Source organism: Tachysurus vachellii, chromosome 3 (genome assembly GCF_030014155.1).
Source record: "Tachysurus vachellii isolate PV-2020 chromosome 3, HZAU_Pvac_v1, whole genome shotgun sequence".
NCBI lineage: Eukaryota > Metazoa > Chordata > Actinopteri > Siluriformes > Bagridae > Tachysurus > Tachysurus vachellii.
Window position 1 is genome coordinate 10,393,862 of NC_083462.1, and position 23,205 is coordinate 10,417,066.

General features: G+C 38.0%; 3 protein-coding genes across 5 annotated transcripts in view; all 3 read left to right on the plus strand.

The window, feature by feature from the left end:
- Positions 1–10,583, plus strand: part of zmym4.1 (zinc finger MYM-type containing 4, tandem duplicate 1) — a 26,782-nt gene extending 16,199 nt beyond the window's left edge. For 2 of the 3 annotated variants that reach the window (XM_060865680.1, XM_060865681.1), the window contains exons 17-29: positions 164–334; positions 1,444–1,478; positions 2,112–2,253; positions 2,522–2,634; positions 3,856–4,027; positions 4,991–5,182; positions 5,264–5,373; positions 5,545–5,692; positions 6,953–7,104; positions 7,216–7,330; positions 7,510–7,758; positions 7,847–7,988; positions 8,970–10,583. In XM_060865680.1, the coding sequence (XP_060721663.1) occupies positions 164–334; positions 1,444–1,478; positions 2,112–2,253; positions 2,522–2,634; positions 3,856–4,027; positions 4,991–5,182; positions 5,264–5,373; positions 5,545–5,692; positions 6,953–7,104; positions 7,216–7,330; positions 7,510–7,758; positions 7,847–7,988; positions 8,970–9,183 (1,955 nt within the window). In that variant the 3' untranslated portion in view covers positions 9,184–10,583. The remainder of the gene's footprint in view (positions 1–163; positions 335–1,443; positions 1,479–2,111; positions 2,254–2,521; positions 2,635–3,855; positions 4,028–4,990; positions 5,183–5,263; positions 5,374–5,544; positions 5,693–6,952; positions 7,105–7,215; positions 7,331–7,509; positions 7,759–7,846; positions 7,989–8,969) is intronic. The other variant, XM_060865682.1, reaches the window with a different exon arrangement.
- A 565-nt stretch (positions 10,584–11,148) lies between these two features.
- otud6b (OTU deubiquitinase 6B) lies at positions 11,149–16,623 on the plus strand. The gene is made up of 7 exons (XM_060865683.1): positions 11,149–11,340; positions 12,529–12,680; positions 12,767–12,865; positions 13,614–13,926; positions 15,481–15,542; positions 16,103–16,209; positions 16,318–16,623. The coding sequence occupies exons 1-7, from the start codon at positions 11,277–11,279 to the stop codon at positions 16,400–16,402; spliced, it is 882 nt and encodes a 293-aa protein (XP_060721666.1). The 5' UTR covers positions 11,149–11,276; the 3' UTR covers positions 16,403–16,623.
- Positions 16,624–17,591: 968 nt separating this feature from the next.
- Positions 17,592–21,317, plus strand: lrrc69 (leucine rich repeat containing 69). The gene is made up of 8 exons (XM_060864867.1): positions 17,592–17,768; positions 17,839–17,965; positions 18,573–18,645; positions 18,738–18,933; positions 19,030–19,101; positions 19,432–19,533; positions 20,129–20,308; positions 21,216–21,317. Exons 1-8 carry the CDS (start codon positions 17,592–17,594, stop codon positions 21,315–21,317), a joined length of 1,029 nt encoding a protein of 342 aa, XP_060720850.1.
- The last annotated feature ends 1,888 nt before the right edge of the window (positions 21,318–23,205 follow it).

The following is a 23,205-nucleotide window of genomic DNA, read 5'->3' on the forward strand; positions in this document are numbered from 1 at the left end:
AATAAAATGCGACAATTTTGCACTGTTTTGCTGGAAAAGAAACTGGTTGTTGGGGAATAAAAGTCAAAGACTGTATCCAAATTATTTTGTATACTTTCTCTTGACTCTATGAAGCAGTTAATAACTACTTTTTATTTCGCACTTTCACATTGTCTTATCTTAGCCTCCACAGTGCCAGTCTCCATAGCACCTGTGATCCAATCCACTACCACCAACATAACAACTCTTCCATCACTGGCTTCAAACGAGGCCACTCCTGTTATCGCCAACGTTATCTCACTATCTAGCGCCACCAACGGACAGCCTAGTGTCCTGGGCAATGCAGCATTGCAAGGTATTTTTTCTTCCATCTTTTTTTATGGTTCAAATGATCTCTGAATCATTGAAATTATATTAATTATAATATGTATTACAATAAAATTGTAACTGTTGAATTTTTTATTCTCCTACTGTTATGTGAATATTCAGAAGAGATTAAGTGTAAAGATGGCGATCAAAAGAACATAAACACTTGGTTCTCAATATTGATATTCTAACTTTTCCACCTCAGCTAGGTCAGTTTAACCTTTAAAGAGGTGGTAAAACACGATTTCACTTTTCTAACTTTAGCTAGTGTGTAATGTTCCTGTTTGAGCATAAACAACATCTGCAAAGTTACAACGCTCAAAGTTTTAAAGCAAAGGGAGATATTTGCTTTAAAGGAATCCATTTCTAAGGACTACAGCAAACGGCCGGTAAGGACTACACGACATTCCTCCAGGTTTGCTGACGTCACTAAGCCCGATATTTACATAAACCCCTCCTCCATGAATATTAAATAAGGGGGGGGGTCATTTTATATTGCTGTGGAGAAGAGTTGATGTGGTATAGTTAGTAGGCTGGAGTGTCGATGCCGCGATGCCGACGAAACGCTGTTATTTTCATCCGGATTGCAGGTCCACTTTGTTCAGCCTTACTAGGGACGGGGAAGTTAGGGATCAATGGTTAAAATTTATTTTTAACTCGGTCCCTCATAATTATTACCCAAATCTCGCTCTCTGTGCTGCACATTTTACGGAGGAAAGCTTCCGCAATCTTCGCGAGTTCAATGCAGAACTACTGGTAAAGGTAAGGGGCGTGACGTTTCCGAAAAACGTGCACTAGGCGGTTAGCGAATCACAACACACTGGGCCAGCTAACCAATCAAAGCCCATTGCTATTTTTGAGGGACTGGCTTCATAGAACCCGGAAGCCATCAGACCGTTTTACAAGGCGGGACAGAGCAGTGTAGAATAAAGGTAAAATATATGAAAAATAATGCATTTTTTAAAAAAACGAAGCATGAACACATGTTACAGTGCACCCCACAAACACAATCAAGCCTTCGAAAAAAACGTGTTTTACCACCCCTTTAATTAAATTTTTTCCCTGTCCAATCCTAAGATTTTGACTTTTACTTTTCAGGAACTGTACCTTCTGTTGTGAAGCTGTTAGGACATGTAAGTATAAAATGTGGCAATACTGGAATACGTATTTCTTCATGTTACCTGAACAATTTATATCTTATATCTTTAACGTTTATATCTTCTGTCGAATTGCAGTTTCGTATCTCAAAAATGTACCGCAAGTGAGCTGGAAAAGCAATAGCTCTTATACTGAACCGTACACAGAGTAGCGTTTATCCATTGAGCGGTAGATCTGATGAACAGAAAACCATCTTGGCATTAAACCTTGGCATAGATGGAAGGAGAATTTATTGGGATTTAAGGCAACATGAGCCACAGGCTCACTGAGAATCTTTGTTTTTTTAAATTGTCTTCTATTTTGCATGAAAATCCCAGAGAATCATTTGGCAGAACCTGGCTGTGTTTCTATTCTTATGTTTCATGGATGAGTGTTTTGTTATCAGTGCAGCAGTACAGCTTGAAGTAGAAAAGTGACGTCCACCTGTTGTTAGGACACGATGTTAGAGTAGCTTCTGCAACAATGGCCATGATCTGACTTCTGTGAGCAAGAAACAATATTCCAGATAGTGATCAGCTTTACATCGTATGGATTTGTGCATAAAGGCTTGAGTAAAATCAGTGTTAGTTTTTGATAACCAATGAAAACAAATATATCGTTGATTGTAGGCCAGCACGCAGACAGATAGCGTGAAGACGCCCTCTGCTCCGACGAGAATCCTGAAGAACAAAGCTTTACTGTGCAAACCGATGAACCAAAACAAGGGCACGTCCTGCAAGCCCAACACTTCTGATGTTAACACGCAAACAGGTACTAAGCAAATCACCATAAAAATCCCACAGAGAACTATATCAGTGTTTGCTGAAACAATCCTTGGGTACAGTTTTGCTCTTTTTCCCCCCAGTTCCATTCACACCTGTTACAGATGTTTAGATCTTGGTTATTTTTGGGGGAAAAAAAAAACTATGTAGAGCATCTCTTGTCCCTGAGGACCGGTTTGGGAAACATTGACTTACTTGCCTTTATGACATATATGCTTAATGACACAATACAATCATGTTCACAAATCTTTCCACAGATAAAACCCCACCTGAAGTAATAGTGTTACCCGTACCAGTGCCAGTGTTTGTTCCTGTGCCTATGCACCTCTACACACAGTACACACCATATTCTCTTGGACTTCCTTTTCCGGTGAGCTGCTTCTTGTCCAGTATAAATCAGTATAGTTATTACTTACATCTTAACTCCTTTCACTCCAGCTTGTTCTGTACAATGCACTACACTATTCTACATTATCTACAGTGCCTTGCATCAGCGGTGCTCTGATTTCTGGGGCCGATCGCCGATCTCCGGTCACTAGAAGCTGTTTCGTCCGATACCGATACTGATCACCGATTATAGGGTCTTTTCGAAGCCTTATCATGTAGCATTATTTATTAAACTATATTTAACAACAATGTATTTTAAGTATTGAAATTACGAGAAGACAAACATCATGAATTGACAATTGTATTTATTAACGTGCAACATATCAACTAAAAACATAGCAGCCTGTGATTGGTTAGTAATGGTAAACTGCTCATATTCCTTTACGTGACTAACCGTCAAATGTCTGATGAGGTTCGAGGTGTTAAAATGGTTTGGGTGCTTCCTGCCTTGTGGAATTTACTTGTTAGACAGGTTGCAGATTGCTAAAGTATTGTCTTTTTCACACACCTCGTAGAATTGTCAGACCCGTGAAGCCATTTTAGCAACACGTAAAAAATTTGTCCCGCGAGTTTTGCGTCATCTGGTCGGCTTTTCTAAATCAACCTTTACAGCGTCCGCCGATCAAACTTCCCAAAGCAATTATCGTCCGATTATTATCGGCGATCTATCAATCGGAGCACACCTACAGTACCTTGCATAAGTATTCACCCCCTTTTATTTTTTTGCAGTGTTGAATTATTATTATTTTTTCTTTGGTTGATATGTCATTAATCTACACAGTAGGCCATAATTATTATAGTGGAGCAGGTAAAAACTATATTGTTTGCTAAATTATTGTGTACATTCTAATGTTAGATGTATAAATCCCAATTAAGTCCATGTTAATTACAGGAAGTTTAGAGGAGTGATTTATTATGTGACAAGCACTGAAATATTAGCATGGACACTCAAAACGACGGTGCATGAAATATCGCATAGCCAGGCGCATTAGTCGGTGCCTTAACGATACATACATAAGGGACCATCCTGTTAATAAAAGGCTCTGATTCATCCATTAAGATTCTTAATTAAGGCTCTGATCAAGATGAAGGGATTTGCAAATTAGATGACTCTCAGGAGTTTTGTTATGGTAAAATGCTGCCCAGCTGACCAGACAGTACCGATAAGCTTCCTTAATATCACTGGTCTCTTTGCTCACCGTAGGTGCCAGTGCCCATGTTTTTGCCAACTACTCTGGACAGTGCTGAGCGAATAATAGAAACCATTCAGAAGATTAAAGAGAGAATTCCAGACAACCCGCTGGAGGCTGACCTGATCATGATGGCAGAGATGGTGGCGGAGGACAGTGAGAAGGACAAAGCTGTCTCCCAAGAAGGTGCATGAACAAAAGAGTTGGAGCTTTTTTTTTTTTACGAACGAATTAAAGCTGAATATTCCACGGCACTCAGTTCTGCATAACATCAATAACAAGTCAGGAAAATTGTGAAATCGTGTCTGAATTTGTTTCTAAGCCAGAATTCCTTCTGAATCAAAGTTAATTAAATAACAAAATAACGTTAAAAAGAAATATTGCTGAAGATTTACATGCATTTTTAAAAGGCTTTTAAGGTGAATCCATCGCTTCGTTTGGTATGGTAGATTTGATCATCATCTATAATTAACCGTTTAAATTGATCCTAATAGTGGCTGTGAACTACACTGGCAGGTCACATGTGCCATCATCTGGTGTTGATTGCACCACTGAGCTAAACTTAAAAAAATGAATCGGCTAAAATCGGTTAGAATAACGTCCAAACAAACGTTCTGTAAGAAACTAACATTTCTCATCTCTGCCAAACAGGTAACAAAGGTATTACAGCACATTAGTAACTAGGTACCAAAGGTGTTTTTTTTTTTTTTTTCCTCTAGGTTTTCTGTAAATTTTCTATAAAAATCCTGTTTAATTCAAAGCCTTTATGATGAATGTCCTGAGCTGTAATGTGAGTCTGCATTATAACACCATGAATTAATCTACCATGCGTCTAAGGGGAAACCGCAGGAAAAATCATTTAGAATATATTGCATGCGCTTTTAACAACAAGAGGATCAACATGTTTAAATATTTTACAGCCCATTATAGCAACAATCATATTTCATAGGCTAAAAATCCAGAACAATTCTAGGAGAGACTGGTGTCACCACATATGGTCTGTATTTGCTGTTTACTTGTAGAAATAGAGCTATTATGAATTAACTGCACAGATTTTTGAATAATTAAATGTCTTCACTGCTGCCTGATTCCTTCCACTCTGGTTAATGCATGATATCGTTTTGCTGTTTTTTTTCCCCACTCACACAGACCAAGATGATCATTTTATTGATTTCGATTTGGAAGCCCTGTCCAGCCACCTAAGTTGGGAGGACGACAGCATCTCGAGCACTTCACGATGGGGACGAAGCTCAGAGTCTGAAAAAGTGCCACCACCCAGACAATCACAACAGTCTCCCAGCCCACACCAACAAATGGACCTGGAGGCAGATTTTCCCGACGGTAAGGACTGTAAATCGCATCACATTCAGTTCTCTTATATATACTATGATTGCTGATATGCTATTGGTTGGCTTTTAACAGCAGAGAGGTTCGAGCATTCGGAACATTGCACGCAAGAAGACAAGCCCGTATCTACCACCAGGCCCAAAATACGCAAGAAGAATCGTGATTGTTTCTCTCAGAAAAAACGAGTATGTACATCACAGGCAGCTTCTTTATCATGATCACACTTTATCACAGTAGTAACATGACACACCTGCCCTTAACTTTTACACCTACATTTATAGATACGTATTACACATATCTATATATTTGTTGATGTATTCTTTTGAGAGCTCGGTGTATGATGTATGTAAACGCAGGCCCGTAAACGCACAGAAGCTCCTCAGTCATCAGCAGCTGATGTTCCTCACCTGACTGGAGTGCACACTGAATACGGCGTTCAGGCCTGGAAGAGCTGGGTACGCTGGAGGGAAACACAGCCTAATATAGAGATGCCCAAATTTGCCTGTGAGTCACGGCTGATTATTATTGTTATTATTATTATTATTATTATTATTATTATTATTATTATTATTATTTTACTATTTAATTAATCACTAATTTATTTACCTGCTTACTTATTAATTTACTTCATAACTTAAAGGTGGGGTGCACGAGGTTTGAAAAATGCTTAGAAAACTGATTTGGGCCGACTAACAAAACAAACGTGTAGCCAATGAGCAAAAAGGGGCGTGTCTTGTCAGTATGTGGCGGAAAGAGTGTTCAGTGCACATGTCTGACATTAGCAGAAAGCGATTGAAACATTGACATGGCGGATACCTGCCGTTACCTCTGCCTCAGGTTCTAGGTGTTGAACGTCGTCTTCCGCGTGAAACGGAGCTAAACCTTTCACGGTACAACTCACAGTACTACAAAAACACATTTGTATTACCATAGTATTACACATTGAGTTCATTTACTGATAAAAATATCCCTCGACCAGCTGCTCCAGCAGGTTCCGCCATAATAGTTGCCTGGGTTACGTATGTATGTGTGGGGCAGAGCTATCAAAACGGGTGACACCCATTTGGGTTGGGGCGTGTTTGTTTAGGTGATTTCAGACGTCAACACTGGCTGTCAAATATCGTGCACCCCACCTTTAATTATTTGCCTTCTTACCTACTTGCTAAATTACACATGACCTGCTTATTTTTTATTGAACTTTTTATATACTAATACCTTTCCTTAATGTTTAACTCAATAACTTACTCATACACCTACTTACATACTTAATCCCACCCCCCAGCACACACACACACACACCTACTTTATATTATTACACACCTTAACTTATTACTTACATATACATGCTTATTACTTACATATACACACTTATTACTTACATATACATTCTTATTACTTGCATATACACACTTATTACTTACATATACACGCTTATTACTTACATATACATTCTTATTACTTGCATATACACGCTTATTACTTACATATACACGCTTATTACTTACATATACACGCTTATTACTTACATATACGCGCTTATTACTTACGTATACGCGCTTATTACTTACGTATACGCGCTTATTACTTACATATACGCGCTTATTACTTACATATACGCGCTTATTACTTACATATACACGCTTATTACTTACATATACACGCTTATTACTTACATATTATATAACACTTCCAAATTTAGGAGGAAATTATATATCACACATGTTGATATCTAAAATTGGACTATTCTCTGATTTACTCAACCAGCACGTAACATTACAATAAAAGAGGACCTGTTACAGTGCAGCACGACTGAACTAAGTTACGGCCTCTGGAAGTTCATCAGCGAAGTTTGCCGCCCTAATGGAGAAAAGTACCGACCAGACAGCATCTATTACCTCTGCTTAGGCATTCAGCAGGTACAGAACTTCATTCAAAATGCTTTATTCAGATTAGAACGTGGAATAATTTAAGTGTTTAAAAATAAAGCACACGGTTCTAGGTTGGATTCTCTTTCCTTTCCTGTGTAGTACCTTTTTGAAAACAGCAGGATGGAGAACATCTTCACTGACGACTTCTACACTAAATTCAGTCAAACTTTGTCTAGTTTACTGAAAGGCTGGAAACCCACTATACTTCCAAGTGGTAAGAAACATACGGTTTGTATTAGTAATCTGTAGAAGCACTAATTACTTATATAAGAATAAAGATATTTCTCCTTTTCTCTTCTGTTTTGCATTTATTATTATTTTTTTTTTGTTGCAAAGTTGCAAAACAAATGAGTTAAAATTGTGTTGCGATGCTGTACGTGTGTGCGTGCACAGGCTACGTGCACTCTCGAGTGGAAGAAGAGTATTTGTGGGAGTGTAAGCAGTTGGGCGCTTTCTCCCCGAGCGTGCTCCTCAACACTCTGCTTTACTTCTGCACCAAGTTCTTCAACTTTAAGACTGTAGCACAGCACCAGCGCCTTTCCTTCGCCCACATCATGCGCTGCACGAGTTCACAAAACAACGGGAACAAGATGTCCTGCCTCCGCTTCTACCCTCCTGTACACAAAGGCAACAAAAATACATGTTAGTGTTGTTAAACATGGATCTGAAGCATTGATCAATAACATTTCTATTACCGCTAAACCCTCAACTTTGTACGGACTTCTTACAGCGAACGAAGATAAAGTCGGTGTCTCTGCCAAGAGGAAAAGAGAAGAGGAAGAGGAGGAAGGAGTGGTGCTGGAGATGCAGGAGAACGCAGAAAACCCTCTCCGCTGTCCTGTTAGACTCTATGAGTTCTATCTGTCCAAATGGTATGCAAGTGATCTCCGATGCTGTATTTATAAATTATTGCTTAGAATTCTTTACGTCATAGCACTGGATCACGAGTAACGAATACGACACGACAAGGCAGGCTGTGACTCGATCACGAAAGAATTCTCGAATCTGATTGGTCAGAATATTCAGTAACAGCAACCCTAATCTTTTGTCATCTTTAATTCAAATCACAGGTTTATGTTAATGTTATACTGATCCTTTATTAATCGTTAAGTCACAGAGACGCAGAGTAGGTTACAGAATGATGATGATGATGTGCACAATATAAAACTATTAAACAGATTTAACAAATACCTTTGTTATTTTACGACATATCGACATTTCCATGGCAAAATGTTTATTTAACATTTAGGGAAGGAGTCTTCAGTAACAATCAGTAAGTTTTTCATGCCGAAAAAGTCTTCAGGACAGATGACTTTGTTCTTCTGGTTTCTCTCTAACATGAGAATTTCTAGAAAGAGGAGGGAAAAAAAGAGAGGCATCGGAGGTGAGGAAACGAGGTTTGTAGTCGCTATAGAGCAAGTGATAACGTGTCGAATGAAGCTTCAGTATCAGAATGATTATTGCCAGGTATGCGTAGACATAAAACATGTTTTTGTTTTTGTGCGGTAGAAAGAAAGATGGACAGTATGTATAGTAAGATGTACAATATATTAAAAAAATTCAGAAAAGTAGACATACAATATAACACAGAATGTGCAAACAAACAGATGTAAAAGTTTTGTTCTTTAACTTGCTGTAGAATAAGAAGAATTAAATACAATTCTTACTAATATATATGTATATTTTCATACCTTTTTTTCTGTAACTGTCCCTCGTTCATTGTTCAAGCTAAATTATTCATTTTCTTTCTTTCTTAATTTTCTCTCAGGTGGTAATTTGTAGTTGTGGGGAAATTGGTTAAGAAAGAATTACAGCTGCAGTTTAACACGACTGTTTTGTTTTACTTATTCCAGTTCAGGCATGGTAAAGCAACGCACGTCTGTCTTCTATCTGCGCCCAGAGCGCTCTTGTGTCCCCAACAGTCCCTTGTGGTTCTCCCACACGGCACTGGACGACAGCGAACTGGAGAACATGCTCAGTCGCATTCTCACCGTTCGAGAGATCCACCTGGAGAGGGAAAAGCCCCAGAACGTGTCTGATCCAGAGAACCAAACTGATTCAGAATAACGCAGTACTGATGCTTCATCTACAGACCAAACACTTTAAAACAGCGTTCTAGCAGGAGGAGATAAAGATCCTCTGGAACGTCTCTGTTTGTCCAACATAGACACTTTGTGCTGAGCTGAGCTGAGCTGAGTGCTGTGTTTCTTATGTTGTCGGAGACACCGTCGAGGACGTAGCGGTGCTCAGTAAGGAGAACGTAGCTGGAATCCAAATCTACAAGCGCACAATCTTCAATTCAGTCATGTGATTATTGTTCACTTTTCTGTTTCCTTATTCTCTTTACTAAATAAAACATCACACTATCTGAAATCACGACGGAGTCGCTCGCGTTCTGAGCGCCAAAGCATGATCCTAACTGTTGTACAGTGCTTTTTATTTTCCTGCTTGTGTAAGCTGATTCATGTCGTAAAGAGACACATCTGGAAACACTACAATAGTTTTTTAGCCATAGGTTTCACCCATTTTTGTGTAAGGATATTTTTGTTTTTGAATCAGTGTTTTGTTTGATTTTTTTTTAAATCAGACCCTGCCGCAATGGATGTCACAAAATGCTTCACTTCTCTCTCAGATTGTATTTGAGTCCAGGTTTCATTTTCTTTAACTACTACTTTTTTTTTAATGGCTGAAAAAACATGAGCCAGCAAATCTCTTTTAAATAATTGAAACAATTAATATGCTATAAAAAATCATGTTTTGTGATTTTTGAAAAGAATAAATATGAAATACTAATGAAGGTTTTTCAGCGGTGCTACAGGATACATCACTTAAGCGTCATAAAGCATTATCTGTTTGTATACAGTGTGTAAGTGCACAGATAACCTTTAACTCCTATACTAAGATGTGTGTTTATTCATTTGATATTTTCTTGTATATTTTTGGGTGTAAGAACTGAAACTGACACTACTGAATTAATGTTAAATGAGTTAGGGACACTGTTACATGTTTATTATACTTTGAGGCCTGGACATCATTAGAGATTTGTGATGTTTTACAAAGTTTCATATAAAACTTCACAAATCGGTAAATTTTGTGTTACATTTGTGTTCATTCTCCCTTTTCCTTACCTCACAAGCCAAAAGGTTTTTATAGAAGGGTTAAAGAGTTACACCTCACCCATGACTACCTGCTTACACATCCAGATTCTCTCAAGCTTGAGTCTCAAAATCCTGGACGTTACCACAAAATAAGCCGAACCATTTAGTATCTTGCTGATATGTCCAACTTAAACAAATATTGTGCCTCGATATTTGTACCTACATCTGTTCATTGTGTAATTCATCTCTAAAATGTATCCATCTATCCATACACACTACATACTGTAAACACAACATGGCGGATCCCTGAAATGCTTCATTATTTGTGTAGACAAATATTCAAATAAATATTTGAAATTTTTTTTAGCATATTAGTTCATCAATCCCACGTTTTGAAATTTCGATTCACTCATTGTTGACAATTATATTTTCTGAGAGTGGTGAAAGAAAAAAGTAATAAAATAAGTTTAAAAAAAAAAAACTAGACGTTTTTCATGTGCACTTCACACTGTCACTAAATAGGGTTTTGTGTGTGTGTGTGTGCGTGTTTTATACAGAATTACAAAAGGTGGGGTTGGAAAGTGGTGTGTGTGTGTGTGTGTGTGTGTCATTTTTTTTTAACTGAATTTTGAGGACATTATGGTGAGAGACTTTTAAAAGTGACAGACTTTTATTTTTTAAATTTTTATTCCCCCATTGTTGACAATTATATTTTCTAAAAGTGTTGAAAGAAAAAAGTAAAAAATAAGTAAAAAAAAAAAAATAATTTGATGTTTTTCATGTGCACTTCACAATGTCATTAATAATTTTGTGTGTGTGTGTGTGTGTCCCACGTTTTTTTTCTTTTGTTTTTTACACTGAATTTCGAGGACATCATAGTGAAAGTGTCGAACTTTTATTTTGAAATTTGTATTCCCCCATGCTGACAATTCTATTTTCTGAGTTCACGCATCCTTTGAGAGCATGACACAGACCTGACACCCTGAACACAATGTGATCACTGTGTAATGGCTCATGCATGTAATATTTAACGTGATGTGGAGTTAAGCTCGTTATTGTAACATGGAGGAAACAGCAGAGGAAGTTTTAGCTAAACAGCATCGCAAGGAGAAGAAAGAGCTACAAGGTGAAACTCCTTCATTTGGCTTTACAAATCTTTGTTGTTACCAACAGCTAATGGGTTTATTTCCGTCATTTAGGGTTTTTTAATACAGTTTTCTATTTTATTCTATAGCATAAAGCTAGATCTCAAATAGATCTGTGAGTAAAAGGTAAACAATAAATTGTTTTAATCTATTGTTAATCAGTTTAGATTAGCTATTAGCTTTGTGTGTGTGTGTGTGTGTGTGTGTGTGTGTGTTATACAATGTATTACAGGAGATGGGGTTAACTGGTGTGTGTATGTGTGTGTTTCTGTTTGTGTGTTATACAGTGTATTAAAGGAGGTGGGGTTAACGTGTGTGTGTGTGTGTGTGTGTGTGTGTGTGTGTGTGTGTGTGTGTGTGTGTGTGTGTGTTATACAATGTATTACAGGAGATGGGGTTAACTGGGGTTGGCGTGACAGTGTATTTCAGGAGATGGGGTTAACTTGGGTGTGTGTGTGTGTGTGTTACAGTGTATTACAGGAGATGTGGTTAACTGGGGTTGGTGTGTGTGTGTGTGTTTTATACAGTGTATTAAAGGAGGTGGGGTTAACGTGTGTGTGTGTTATACAATGTATTACAGGAGATGGGGTTAACTGGGGTTGGCGTGACAGTGTATTTCAGGTGATGGGGTTAACTTGGGTGTGTGTGTGTGTGTGTGTGTGTGTTATACAGTGTATTACAGGAGATGTGGTTAACTGGGGTTGGTGTGTGTGTGTTTTATACAGTGTATTTCAGGAGATGGGGTTAACTGGGGTTGGCGTGACAGTGTATTTCAGGTGATGGGGTTAACTTGGGTGTGTGTGTGTGTGTGTGTGTGTGTGTGTGTGTGTGTGTGTGTGTGTGTGTGTGTGTGTGTGTGTGTGTTTTATACAGTGTATTTCAGGAGATGGAGTTAACTGGGGTTGGAGAATGTGGGGTGTGTGTCTTGTGCTAGAGGGTGCTGTGTGATGTTAGTTTGATGTAGTTTAGCCTCTAACACACATCAGGAGAACACATTGCTATAGTAATGTCTCAAGACAATATAAATGAAACTGAAGCCATATAACAAGTTGTTTATTTTATACACAACTAAATTTTACTTTCATAAATTTTTACTTTCATGATTACTCTCGAGTTACACTACAGTATGGCTAAGTAAATATATATTGTGCTGTTTCCATCTTCTGTAGCTAAAATCCAGAGTATGAAAAATGCTGTACCTAAAAATGACAAGAAAAGGAGGAAGCAGCTGACCGAGGACGTCACCAAGCTAGAAGCTGAGCTGAATCAAAAGCATGAGAATGAGCTCCGACAGCTCCACATGTCCCCTGCTGAAGTAAAGGTGGTGTCTATTGACTGTTCTGTGATTTTTGTGTATGATTCTGTGAGCTGTGGAGATAACAAGAACTGTCTGATTATTATGTGCAGGTTGATGAGGTTACTGATGCTGTTGAGGGTATAAATGTGTCTGGTGTAGAGCAAGCAGATATCAAACAGACCAAAATATCCAAAGCTCAAAAGAGAAGGGTGAGTTGTTCTGGCAGACTTCTCTCTCCCTCTCCCTCTCTCTCTCCCTCTCCCTCTCCCTCTCTCTCCCTCTCTCCCTCTCCCTCTCCCTCTCCCTCTCCCTCTCTCTCTCTCTCTCTCTCGCTCTCTCTCTCCCTCTCCCTCTCCCTCTCCCTCTCTCTCTCTCTCTCTCTCTCTCTCTCTCTCTCTCTCTCTCTCTCTCCCTCTCTCTCTCTCTCTCCTTTCTCTCTCTCTCTCCTTTCTCTCCCTCTCTCTCTCTCCCTTTCTCTCTCTCTCTCTCTCCCTTTCTCTCTCTCTCTCTCTCTCTCTCCTCTCTCTCTCTCTCTCTCTCCTTTCTCTCTCTCTCTCTCCTTTCTCTCTCTCTCTCCTTTCTCTCTCTCCCTCTCTCTCACCTTTCTCTCTCTCTCTCTCTCTCTCTCTCTCTCTCTCTCTCTCCCCTTTCTCTCTCTCTCTCTCTCTCTCTCTCTCTCTCTCTCTCTCTCTCTCTCTCCCCTTTCTCTCTCTCTCTCTCCTTTCTCTCTCTCTCTCTCTCTCCTCTCTCTCTCTCTCTCTCTCTCTCTCTCTCTCTCTCTCTCTCTCTCTCTCTCTCTCTTTCTTTTCAGCTAGCAGTCATGACAGATTTGGGATGTTCTAAGAAATTAATCAACACTTTCTGACCAATCACATCCAAGAATGTAACAACGTTGTCACTATCAATACATGATGAAGGTCGTGTTGGTGATTCTGTATTTTGTGGGATATTTTTTAGGACAAGAAAGCAGCTCAGGAGAAGGAGAGAGAGAACCGCATCGCTGAAGCTGAAGTAGAGAATCTGTCGGGATCTAGATATCAGGAAAGCCTAAAACTAACACAAAAACTGGCCGAGAAGCAGCTGCAGATTAAAGAGATCTCATCTGATGGCCATTGCATGTATCGTGCAGTAGAGGATCAGCTAACAGGACGCGTCTGTTCTCTCAAGATCCAAGAACTCAGAGTTCAAACGGCTCAATACATGAGGAGCCACAAGGATGATTTCCTGCCCTTCCTTACCAACCCCAGTACCGGGGAAATGTACAGTGCAGGTGAGCGGCAGCACTAAAGCCTACAAGGGCATACGAGTGCTTTTATACATGCACATTTAGACTGCTAGTTCTGTTGGTTAGTTTGAATAAATCTATTTGATAGATAGAAGTAGAAGGAATACAAATTACCTTGAGGGGAAAAAAGACAGATAGATGTCCTTATGTGTACAAGTGATTCTAAGCCAGAAAGTGAAAGAGTTAAACAAACAGAAGTGACGATAATCACTTATTAGTCATACACTAATTAGTATTTAGATTTTGTCTCTATGTTTTTATTGGTTCAGACTTAAAGGAGCTGTGCAAAAAAAATTAAATAAATATATATATATATATATATATATCTCGTCGCTGTCGGGCGGAAACCTCGTATGTCCAAATTTGGTCAATTTCATATTTTTTCACATATCGATGCTATTGGTCAGTCCCCACGTGGGTCTGTTATTTTCACAAGTTATTAATCTAAAGTCTTGAAAATAGCTTGAGCGCAAATCTCATAACTCCATTGGACACTTCAACTGTCCACCTCTTCCTCACTCTGCGGGAGAACTTCACGGCATGTTTCTCCTCAAGAAGAGTCGCAACGAATCAACACGTCTTCTGAGGTAAATGTCTTCAAAACACTGGGCCCAAAGAAAAAAAAATCTTGACCCCCGCTAGTTCTGGTGCTCGTCTGAGGACAGGAATTTAGCGCAAGAGAATCCACTGCAACGCATACTAAACCCTGTGCACTGCAGATAAGGTACGGCATTTTTTTAATTTCCTGAAAAATAACGGTTTTGGGGGGGCACGGTGGCTTGGTGGCTTAGTGGTTAGCACTTTCGCCTCACACCTCCAGGGTTGGGGGTTCGATTCCCGCCTCCGCCTTGTGTGTGTGGAGTTTGCATGTTCTCCCCGTGCCTCGGGGGTTTCCTCCAAGTATTCCGGTTTCCTCCCCCGGTCCAAAGACATGCATGGTAGGTTGATTGGCATCTCTGGAAAATTAGTGTGTGAGTAGTGTGTGATTGCGTGAGTGAATGAGAGTGTGTGTGTGCCCTGTGATGGGTTGGCACTCCGTCCAGGGTGTATCCTGCCTTGATGCCCGATGACTCCTGAGATAGGCACAGGCTCCCCGTGACCCGAGGTAGTTCGGATAAGCGGTAGAAAATGAGAGAGTGAGAGAGAGAATAACAGTTTTGGAGATACGAGGATTCCGCCCGACAGCGACTATATATATATATATATATATATATACAGGATTGTGATTTTGTATTTTCAAGTATTGTAAAATGCTGGGAAGATATCATGATATAAAATTGAATAAAGGTAATCCGACAGTCCTTACTCTTTACACCTCCTGCGATGCATGCTGCTTTAGGAAAGTAATCACTGACAGGCTGGTGTTCAGCTGCCATCAGAACAACAGACATTTCCAGAGAATACAATATTTTGTGTTTATTAAAATGAAAGCCATCATAATTTGTTAGTAGTTGAATTATATGAGTTACAGTCACTAGAATTCCTGGACAATGTCTGTTACAATAAAGACTAAAAATCCCGTTGTCTTCCTGTAAACAGAGGAGTTTGAGAAGTACTGCAGTGACGTTGCAGAAACAGCAGCTTGGGGAGGACAATTAGAGGTGAGAATTCTAAAACTTTTATTTAAATTGCATTTCAGGATTCACTCTGAGGCGTATAAGCCACGGTCAGTTCTTCTGTGGGATTGTGGGATGGTGATGAATTTGGTATTCTGTTAATTGGACTTGTAATATAAGATAGGATCGAATATAATGTGCTTAAGTCAAAGCTGAATGTAAATAACTTCTTATTTCAGGGATATGAAGTTATTTTGACTTGATATTTAGATATTAACAAGAGTTATTCAGACTATTAGTATAAAATAAATATAGAAATCTTTCTAATGATATTATATTGAAAAGAGAGACAACTCAAAATAACAAAATGTCAAAATAACTAGATTAATTAGAAGTGAATAATTCAATAAATAGTTAACTAGAAATGAATAATTAATAACTTAATGACTTATGAATTATTTGTGACTTAAGTGATAAATTCAAGGCAATATTTATATCTGTATTTACACTTAATGCTTTTCTAGGTCTCTTGTTATTTACACATGATCTCGTTTTGTCTTGTTAGACGCTCTTTCATTGTTTATGCTGTTTTCTTCTCATCGTAGTTAAGAGCCTTGACGCACGTCCTCCAGTTACCCATAGAGGTCATTCAAGCGGATTCTGCTACGATTGTTATCGGTGAAGAGTATGACAAGTCTCCCATCACTCTTGTGTAAATATCTGAACATAACTAAAATACATTTTCCTCATTTTTCTTTATATATATTTTTTTGTATTCAGTGACAATATGGTGAATTTTTCTGTCCTTCACATTGTGCAGTTACATGAGGCATGCGTATGGACTGGGCGAGCACTACAACTCTGTGGAACCACAGAAAGATGCAGCGGGTGAAGAACAAAGCTGAAGTCAGTTGTCCTGCGAAAAAGAAATCTCTTTTTCAAACACGTGTCTTTGGTCGCTCCAGATTTATATTAGATGCTGAAACAGAGAAGAGGAGGTGGCTTCCGGAAGAACCAAGTGATGTTTGCTATTTTAGCAGAATTTTCCTGATGTGCACTATACCCAGGTCATAATTAATGTGCAGCTGTTACGTCAGAGGAGATAGTCTATAAAGAAGCTTGTCTTGGAATAAAAAAAAACGTAAAAAAAAATGCTGCATTTCTTGTTGTTTTTTTTTTTTGAATGGTCTTGTGTCAAATCTTATTCTAGAAATGAGTCTTGTTGATAGATGTCGTGGTGCCAAATATGTTGAAATGAGGTGGTGATTGATGAAGTAAAATATAATTCGAATATCCTCTCATATTTACAACATAGACTGTGGGGTGTTGAATATTACCAAAAAACATGTATTTGTTTATTATTTTTAAATAATGCCATCATGCTAAAATAAGGTGCAAGGAACATAATGCTTTGTATAGCATTACATTGTTAATTTTAAGATATAGAGTTATTTCTATAAATAATTTCAAAATAAGATGGTTAGAGACTGTAGCAGTGAGGAAAAGACATGAGGCAGAGATGGAGGTAGCAGAGATGAGGATGATGAGGTTCTCTTTAGGAGTGATGAGGATGGACAGGATTAGGAACACATCAGCACATCAGAGGGACAGATCAGGTTGGCTGTTTTAGGGACAAGGACAGAGAGGATAGATTGAGATGGTTTGGACATGTACAGAGGAGGGAGATGGTTATATTGGTAGAAGGATGTTGGAGAAGGAGCTGCCAGGTAAGAAGTAAAGAGGAGGACAAAGACAAGATACATGGATGTGTTAAATGAGGACATGAAGGTAACTGGTGCGAGAGTAGAGGATGACAAGGATAGAGTTAGGTTGAAACTGATGATTTGATTCACCTCATGCTTCAGGAGGTTTCCTCTGCATACTCTGGTTTCCTCCACAGTCCAAAGATGTCTGTAATGTGTGTGTGTGTGTGTTACGTTAAAGTAAGAGCGTCAATACTTCTCATCAACACTAGAGGGGAGAATAGAGCGGTTACAGACTTACACGCATACCTATTAGTGGGACAGTGCGTTGCTATGGGACCGTTTCTATGGGAACGTTATGTTGAAGTATTTTTGAGTTTGTTTTTAGCAAATGGCTAATAATTTGGTCATTCGAGCACTTAGAGCTAAGGCAAAATCGTTAAATTTGAGCTCGAGGAACCTAAAGGAGCTGTTTAAAGATGGTGTAAAGTTACCTCAGGTTTTGGAGCTCCATGTAAACAACAATCTCCTCAGGACTTTGCCTGTGGAGCTGCAGTGTATGTGGCAGGTGAGTGAACAGGATTGTGTCTAAATCAACAAATATACATGTTTGTTTATTTTAGTGTTTGTTGCTTCAGTTGACTGTACTTAACCTGGGAAATAACACTTTTGAGGAGATGCCAGAGGTCCTGAAGAATCTTCACAGCTTGAAAAAGTTGTATTTGTTTGGGAATCAGATTTCCACACTGAATGTAGAGGTTCTGGGTGAGTCACTACTGTACAGACATACTAAAAAGTCTTCTGTAAGCTTTAAACAGAAACAAGGGAATGACATTATAACTGAGTGTTTACTTTAAACATTTCCAGATTTTCTAGAGTTACAACCTGGAACTCTAGAAACCGGTTAAAGAAAATACTTCCAAAAGCATCATGAAGAATAAAAGCTATCAAAACAGATCTTTAACAAAGTTGTAGAAAAGTCTCAAGTCTTAAATCAGAAAAGAAATACTGAAAATGTTATTATTGTTATTCTCTAAAACACATTCTTTAAATTACAATTTCTAAAACCGTGGGTTCGAAAAACCAATAAATGAATGAAAATAATAAATAAAAAAATGATAAAAAATATAAATAAATGACCTGAGCTCGAGACATCACTTACAATAAATTTATATATAAATTTTCAGGGTGCCAATATTTCTGATAAGCATCGTATCCCCGGTACATTATAACATACTTATTATATTTAGACCAGATTGCTTATATATAATAATTCTGTTAACGACTGTAATGTGAGTTAATTACCGAATGTACACAACGTATTGTAATATACAAATTTCTAATTTAATTCAAGTTTCTTTTTATATTTCAGAGAGTCTTTCAAACCTCGTCCTTCTCAACCTGAACCATAACAAAATCAAACTCATCCCTCCAGCTATAAAGAGGTGAATTATCTATCCAGATTTCATACCGAGTGTGATATTGACCCAAGATGCGGCTTCTCATTCGAATCGCTTTCGAATGCTTTTATTTACAGCCTCTCGAATTTGGAAAGGTTCAGTATTGCAGACAATCAGCTTGAGGAGATTCCTGCTGAGTTCGGGCTGGTCAGTAAGTTGACAGAGATAAATTTATCCAGGAACAAGCTGAGTGAAATCCCACAGGAGTTGTATAAGTTAATACATCTGAGGAAACTGAGCTTGGCTAGAAACAGTCTTAAACAGTTACCAGAGGTGGGTTCTGAGGTAACAGTTTTTTTGTTTTATTTTTATGTATCTTTAATTCATGAGTCTTGGAATGAATCAGAACAATTCTAATTTTATCCAAAGGGAATAAATGGATGGAAAAATCTGAAGACGTTGGATGTTGCAGGTAACCACCTGTCTATGTTTCCAGTCAATGTAAGTCCTTGACATATTTTCACAAACATTTACTATAAAAAAATGATGAAACAATTAGCGTAAAACACCACGATCATTTAGCGAATACAATTGAATGGAATGAAAGTTTCACACGAATCCCACTAAAAGAGAGTAAAACCTTAAGGCACTGATGAATTCTCAATTCTGATAGGTTTCAAAGTCGATTCATTTTGTATAACAGCATCTCAGTAGAAACGGTCGTTTTTTAAAGTCTTATATAACCTACAGTTATACACTACAGTATAAATGATTAAAGTCGGCATGTAATATAGCAGCGTACTGTTTATTAGCCTTTTTTATATCAATCAGTTCCACCTTCTTGAGCTGGAAGAATTATACTTTGAAGGAAACGATCTTGTTCAGTTGAAGCTGTTTACTTCTTGTAAAAAGGAGGAAGTTCTACCATTAAAGGTGAGCTACTGTACAACGATACTATACTACTATACGTCAGAGATGGGGGACTCGAGTCATATGACTTGACTCGAGTCAGACTTAAGTTGCAAATTTGAGACTTGAGACTTGCTTGACAAATATTAAAAAAGACTCGACTTGACATTGACTTGACATTCATGACTTGAGACTTGACTTGGACTTGAGTTAAATGACTCAGAGATGGGGACTCGACTTGACTCGAGTCAGACTTAAGTCACAAATTTGAGACTTGAGACTTGCTTGACAAATATTAAAAAATGACTCGACTTGACTTTGACTTGACATTCATGACTTGAGACTTACTTGTGACTTGCACATGTGTGACTTACTCCCACCTCTGCTTTACATACAACCCCAAACATAGTCATGTTTTTAATTTTATAATTACAAATCACTATAACTATAATTTTAATTTTAAAATTAAAAAAAAAAAGAATTTTAAGGAAAGAGAATGAAATGAATGAGAAGTAACAGGAGGTAAAAATCACAATTCAGACTGAAGCAGGAGAGAAGGAGAAATAGGAACTGAACAGGTGGGGACTTTGACAACTGATAACATTGTTTACTTGCACAGGAACTTGCTGCCAGAGTCATCCTGAAAGAACACTTAAATAAGTCGTCTGTGGTGTCCAGGGCTTCACTTCTCCTTCCAGATGTACACGCGATGATCTCTCGGTTTGGAAGGTGTGCTGTGTGCTTTGAACCCTTTCTGACCCCCTGGGTGGAGTGTGTACAGTTCATCAGCTTGCGCAAGGTACACATATGCTATTAACTCTCCTGATTCACGAATGAGAAAAGGTTATTTATTAAGCTGATAAAATGTAAACTATTAAACATTTCATAATAAAATATGAGAAAGAAATCCATTTGCCAATGTGCATATACACTCAGCGGCCAGTTTATTAGGAACACCTGTCGTACTCGTAATTGGCTGCATGAGTCAGAAAATCATACACTGATCAGCAATAACATTTCACTGACTGGTGAAGTGAATAACATTGAATATCTTGTTACAACAACACCAGTGATTGGGAGACATATAAAAGGCAGCTAGTGAACATTCGAACAGTTGAAGTCGGAAATGATGAAATAAGGAAAAATGTGCAATGGGAAAGGTCACAGCTGTTTTGGTGGCTACCCTCACAATAATAGGCAGGTGGTTTTAAGAGCTTCGGTTAACATTCACATCAAACAAACTATAGGAAAAACGCTATTTCTATAACTTGATCATGGCATGCTTGTTGGTGCCAGATGAGTATTTCAAAAACTGCTGATAACCTGGAAATTTCAGACACAATAGTCTCTAAAGTAGATGCTGAAAACAAAAATCATCCAGTTAGTTCTGTGGGCAGAAACACCTCGTGAGAGGTCAGAGGAGAATTGACAGACTCGTTTGATCTGACAGCAAGAATACAGTAACTCGAATTATCACTCTTTCCAACCGCAGTGAGCAGAAAAGCATCTCAGAATACACAACATGGCTGAACCTTGAGGTGGATGGCCTACAACAGTAGAAGTGTTTGTGTATCAGGCTTTAGCACCCACACTAATGGGGAACAGTATATTTTAATAGTGGAGCAGATTAATAGAGTAAAATATTACATATTTCTTCTTAGGCAGTTTATACAGAATGTGTCATTGCATGTCTTTACTTTTCCTAGGACATGGGGATAAAAAAATTCCAAGAATATTCCAGTTCGAGTGCTGCTGTGTTCCTCTTCCTGCTTCAACAAGAGTGGCCACTCTTACTACAGCGTCGTTAAAGTAAAGCCATAGGAGGGGCTTTATAATTCTTATACTTCTCATTATTATTACCAGTTCATGTCCATGTCCATTCAAGTTCTATGTCTCCTCTAAGCCTGTCCTGCAGACCAGTTTTCATTTCTATAAAATTTCCTTTATATATTCAGCCACCAGATGGCAGTGTATGATCACTCACTGGCTCTGGACATTGTAGTGAAAGAACTTTCTGTGAAAGTTCATGTAGTTCTTCCATTCAGATTTATTACTGCACATGGACATGGGGCATAAAGATCTATTCCCTTGAAGGAAAACTGTGAAAGTCTTTATATTTAACACTCAAAAAGTACACAATGCACTGAAATATTAAATGAAGTACTAAAATATATATATCATTTAAACAAAACCTCTCATTGCCATCTTGTTTGCAAAATAATCAAATACACAAATGTTAAACCCGTGAATGTGGTAAAGCTACTATTATTCTAAGTAACTAAATTGTTCGTAGCAGTTATTACATATGATGCTTGAACACTTATTGTAAAACATATTAAAAATATGTCATATAAATGTATGTCAAGTTACATTTAACCATGTTTTTTAATGTATTAATCCTCAATTACATTGTGTGTGTGTGTGTGTGCGTGTGTGTGTGCCGTGTGCCTGTGTGTGTGCGTGTGTGTCCTGTGTTCCTGGAAGTGAGTCTAAATCAACATAGACCCTGACCAAGAATAAGTGGTTACTAAAGATGAATGAATAATAATATATAATTTGACACATTTTAGTTGCACACTATTATGCAGTATTTATTTTCTAAGCAGCAAATGGGACTCCTTTAAGTCACGTAGTGATAAATAGTGAAAAATTTAGCTAAAGCTAAATCAGTTTTGTTCTTTATTTATATCTAAAAAATATATAATTCAATGCTACTCTTATTTGCTTGTAAAATGAATATACTGTGTGATAACTGTGTTCGTACAGTAGATACTCACTGGCAATAACCTATAGTTCCTGTCTGTTCTGGACTTGGGTAGATATTTGGCTTATTTCGAGCAGAAAGATATGAAAGCCATTAGCTTAATTAGGAGGAACATCACTGACTTCGTACCAATGACACTAAAATACATTGCAGTTAATTAGAATCTTTTTTCCCCCCTTTAACAACAATAGTGCTATTAATCATGAAACCTTATTTAAGGAACAAGTCACTGAGTCTATTCATCCATCCATTTAGCATATCATTGATCCCAGTAATATTTCTCTTTCTACTTCATCACATTTCGTTCAGATGAAAAACATATTTTACAATTTCGAATCGAGCAGAATCGCATATTTAAAAGTGCAGTAGATCTTCTATACATTTCAGTAGCTTCGCTCTCCATAGAACAGTCTTCATTTCTCCATATCTACCCTTAGTTCTTCTGTTCAACCTGAGAGAATTTAATTTCTCCAAGTTAATTTCCCATGCAGGCCCTCTGAGCTCTGAGCACAGTCCATGGAGCTGGGTCTGATGAATAATGCAGCAGCTTTAATTGCAAGAGCCAGAAACTAATGATTTTGGACTGGTTAACAGCAGGGGAACCATACATCTCTGCAAACTGAATGAAAAATCAGATTTAAAAAAAAAGGGAATAAGGGAAAACGCTAATTGATGAATAATTAAAGCTTTAGCTAAAGGGCATAATTGTGACATTTTGTTTCAATGAGTTTTGAAGTACAGGGAAAAGTGCACTAAAGAAAGTAATGACAACTGTGAGAATGTCCGGTGTGAAAGAAGGATTGAGTCACTTAATTATACAGTCTTCAGTCAAACTCGATTAGACATTTTTATCTGAAAAACGGGCAGGAGGAAATAGGCAGGCTGTGTTGGGTAACATTTTTTTCTTTGTAATTTCGCTGGATTAAAAATGT

Bases quoted from the DNA above. Each gene is read 5' to 3' on its own strand.
- otud6b (XM_060865683.1), top strand. From the start codon at position 11,277: ATGGAGGAAACAGCAGAGGAAGTTTTAGCTAAACAGCATCGCAAGGAG. The intron at 12,681-12,766 runs GTGGTGTCTATT...TATTATGTGCAG, and splicing joins TGTCCCCTGCTGAAGTAAAG to GTTGATGAGGTTACTGATGC. The intron at 13,927-15,480 runs GTGAGCGGCAGC...TCCTGTAAACAG, and splicing joins CGGGGAAATGTACAGTGCAG to AGGAGTTTGAGAAGTACTGC.
- lrrc69 (XM_060864867.1), top strand. From the start codon at position 17,592: ATGGCTAATAATTTGGTCATTCGAGCACTTAGAGCTAAGGCAAAATCG. The intron at 18,934-19,029 runs GTGGGTTCTGAG...TTTTATCCAAAG, and splicing joins GTCTTAAACAGTTACCAGAG to GGAATAAATGGATGGAAAAA. The intron at 19,534-20,128 runs GTGAGCTACTGT...TTACTTGCACAG, and splicing joins AGGAAGTTCTACCATTAAAG to GAACTTGCTGCCAGAGTCAT.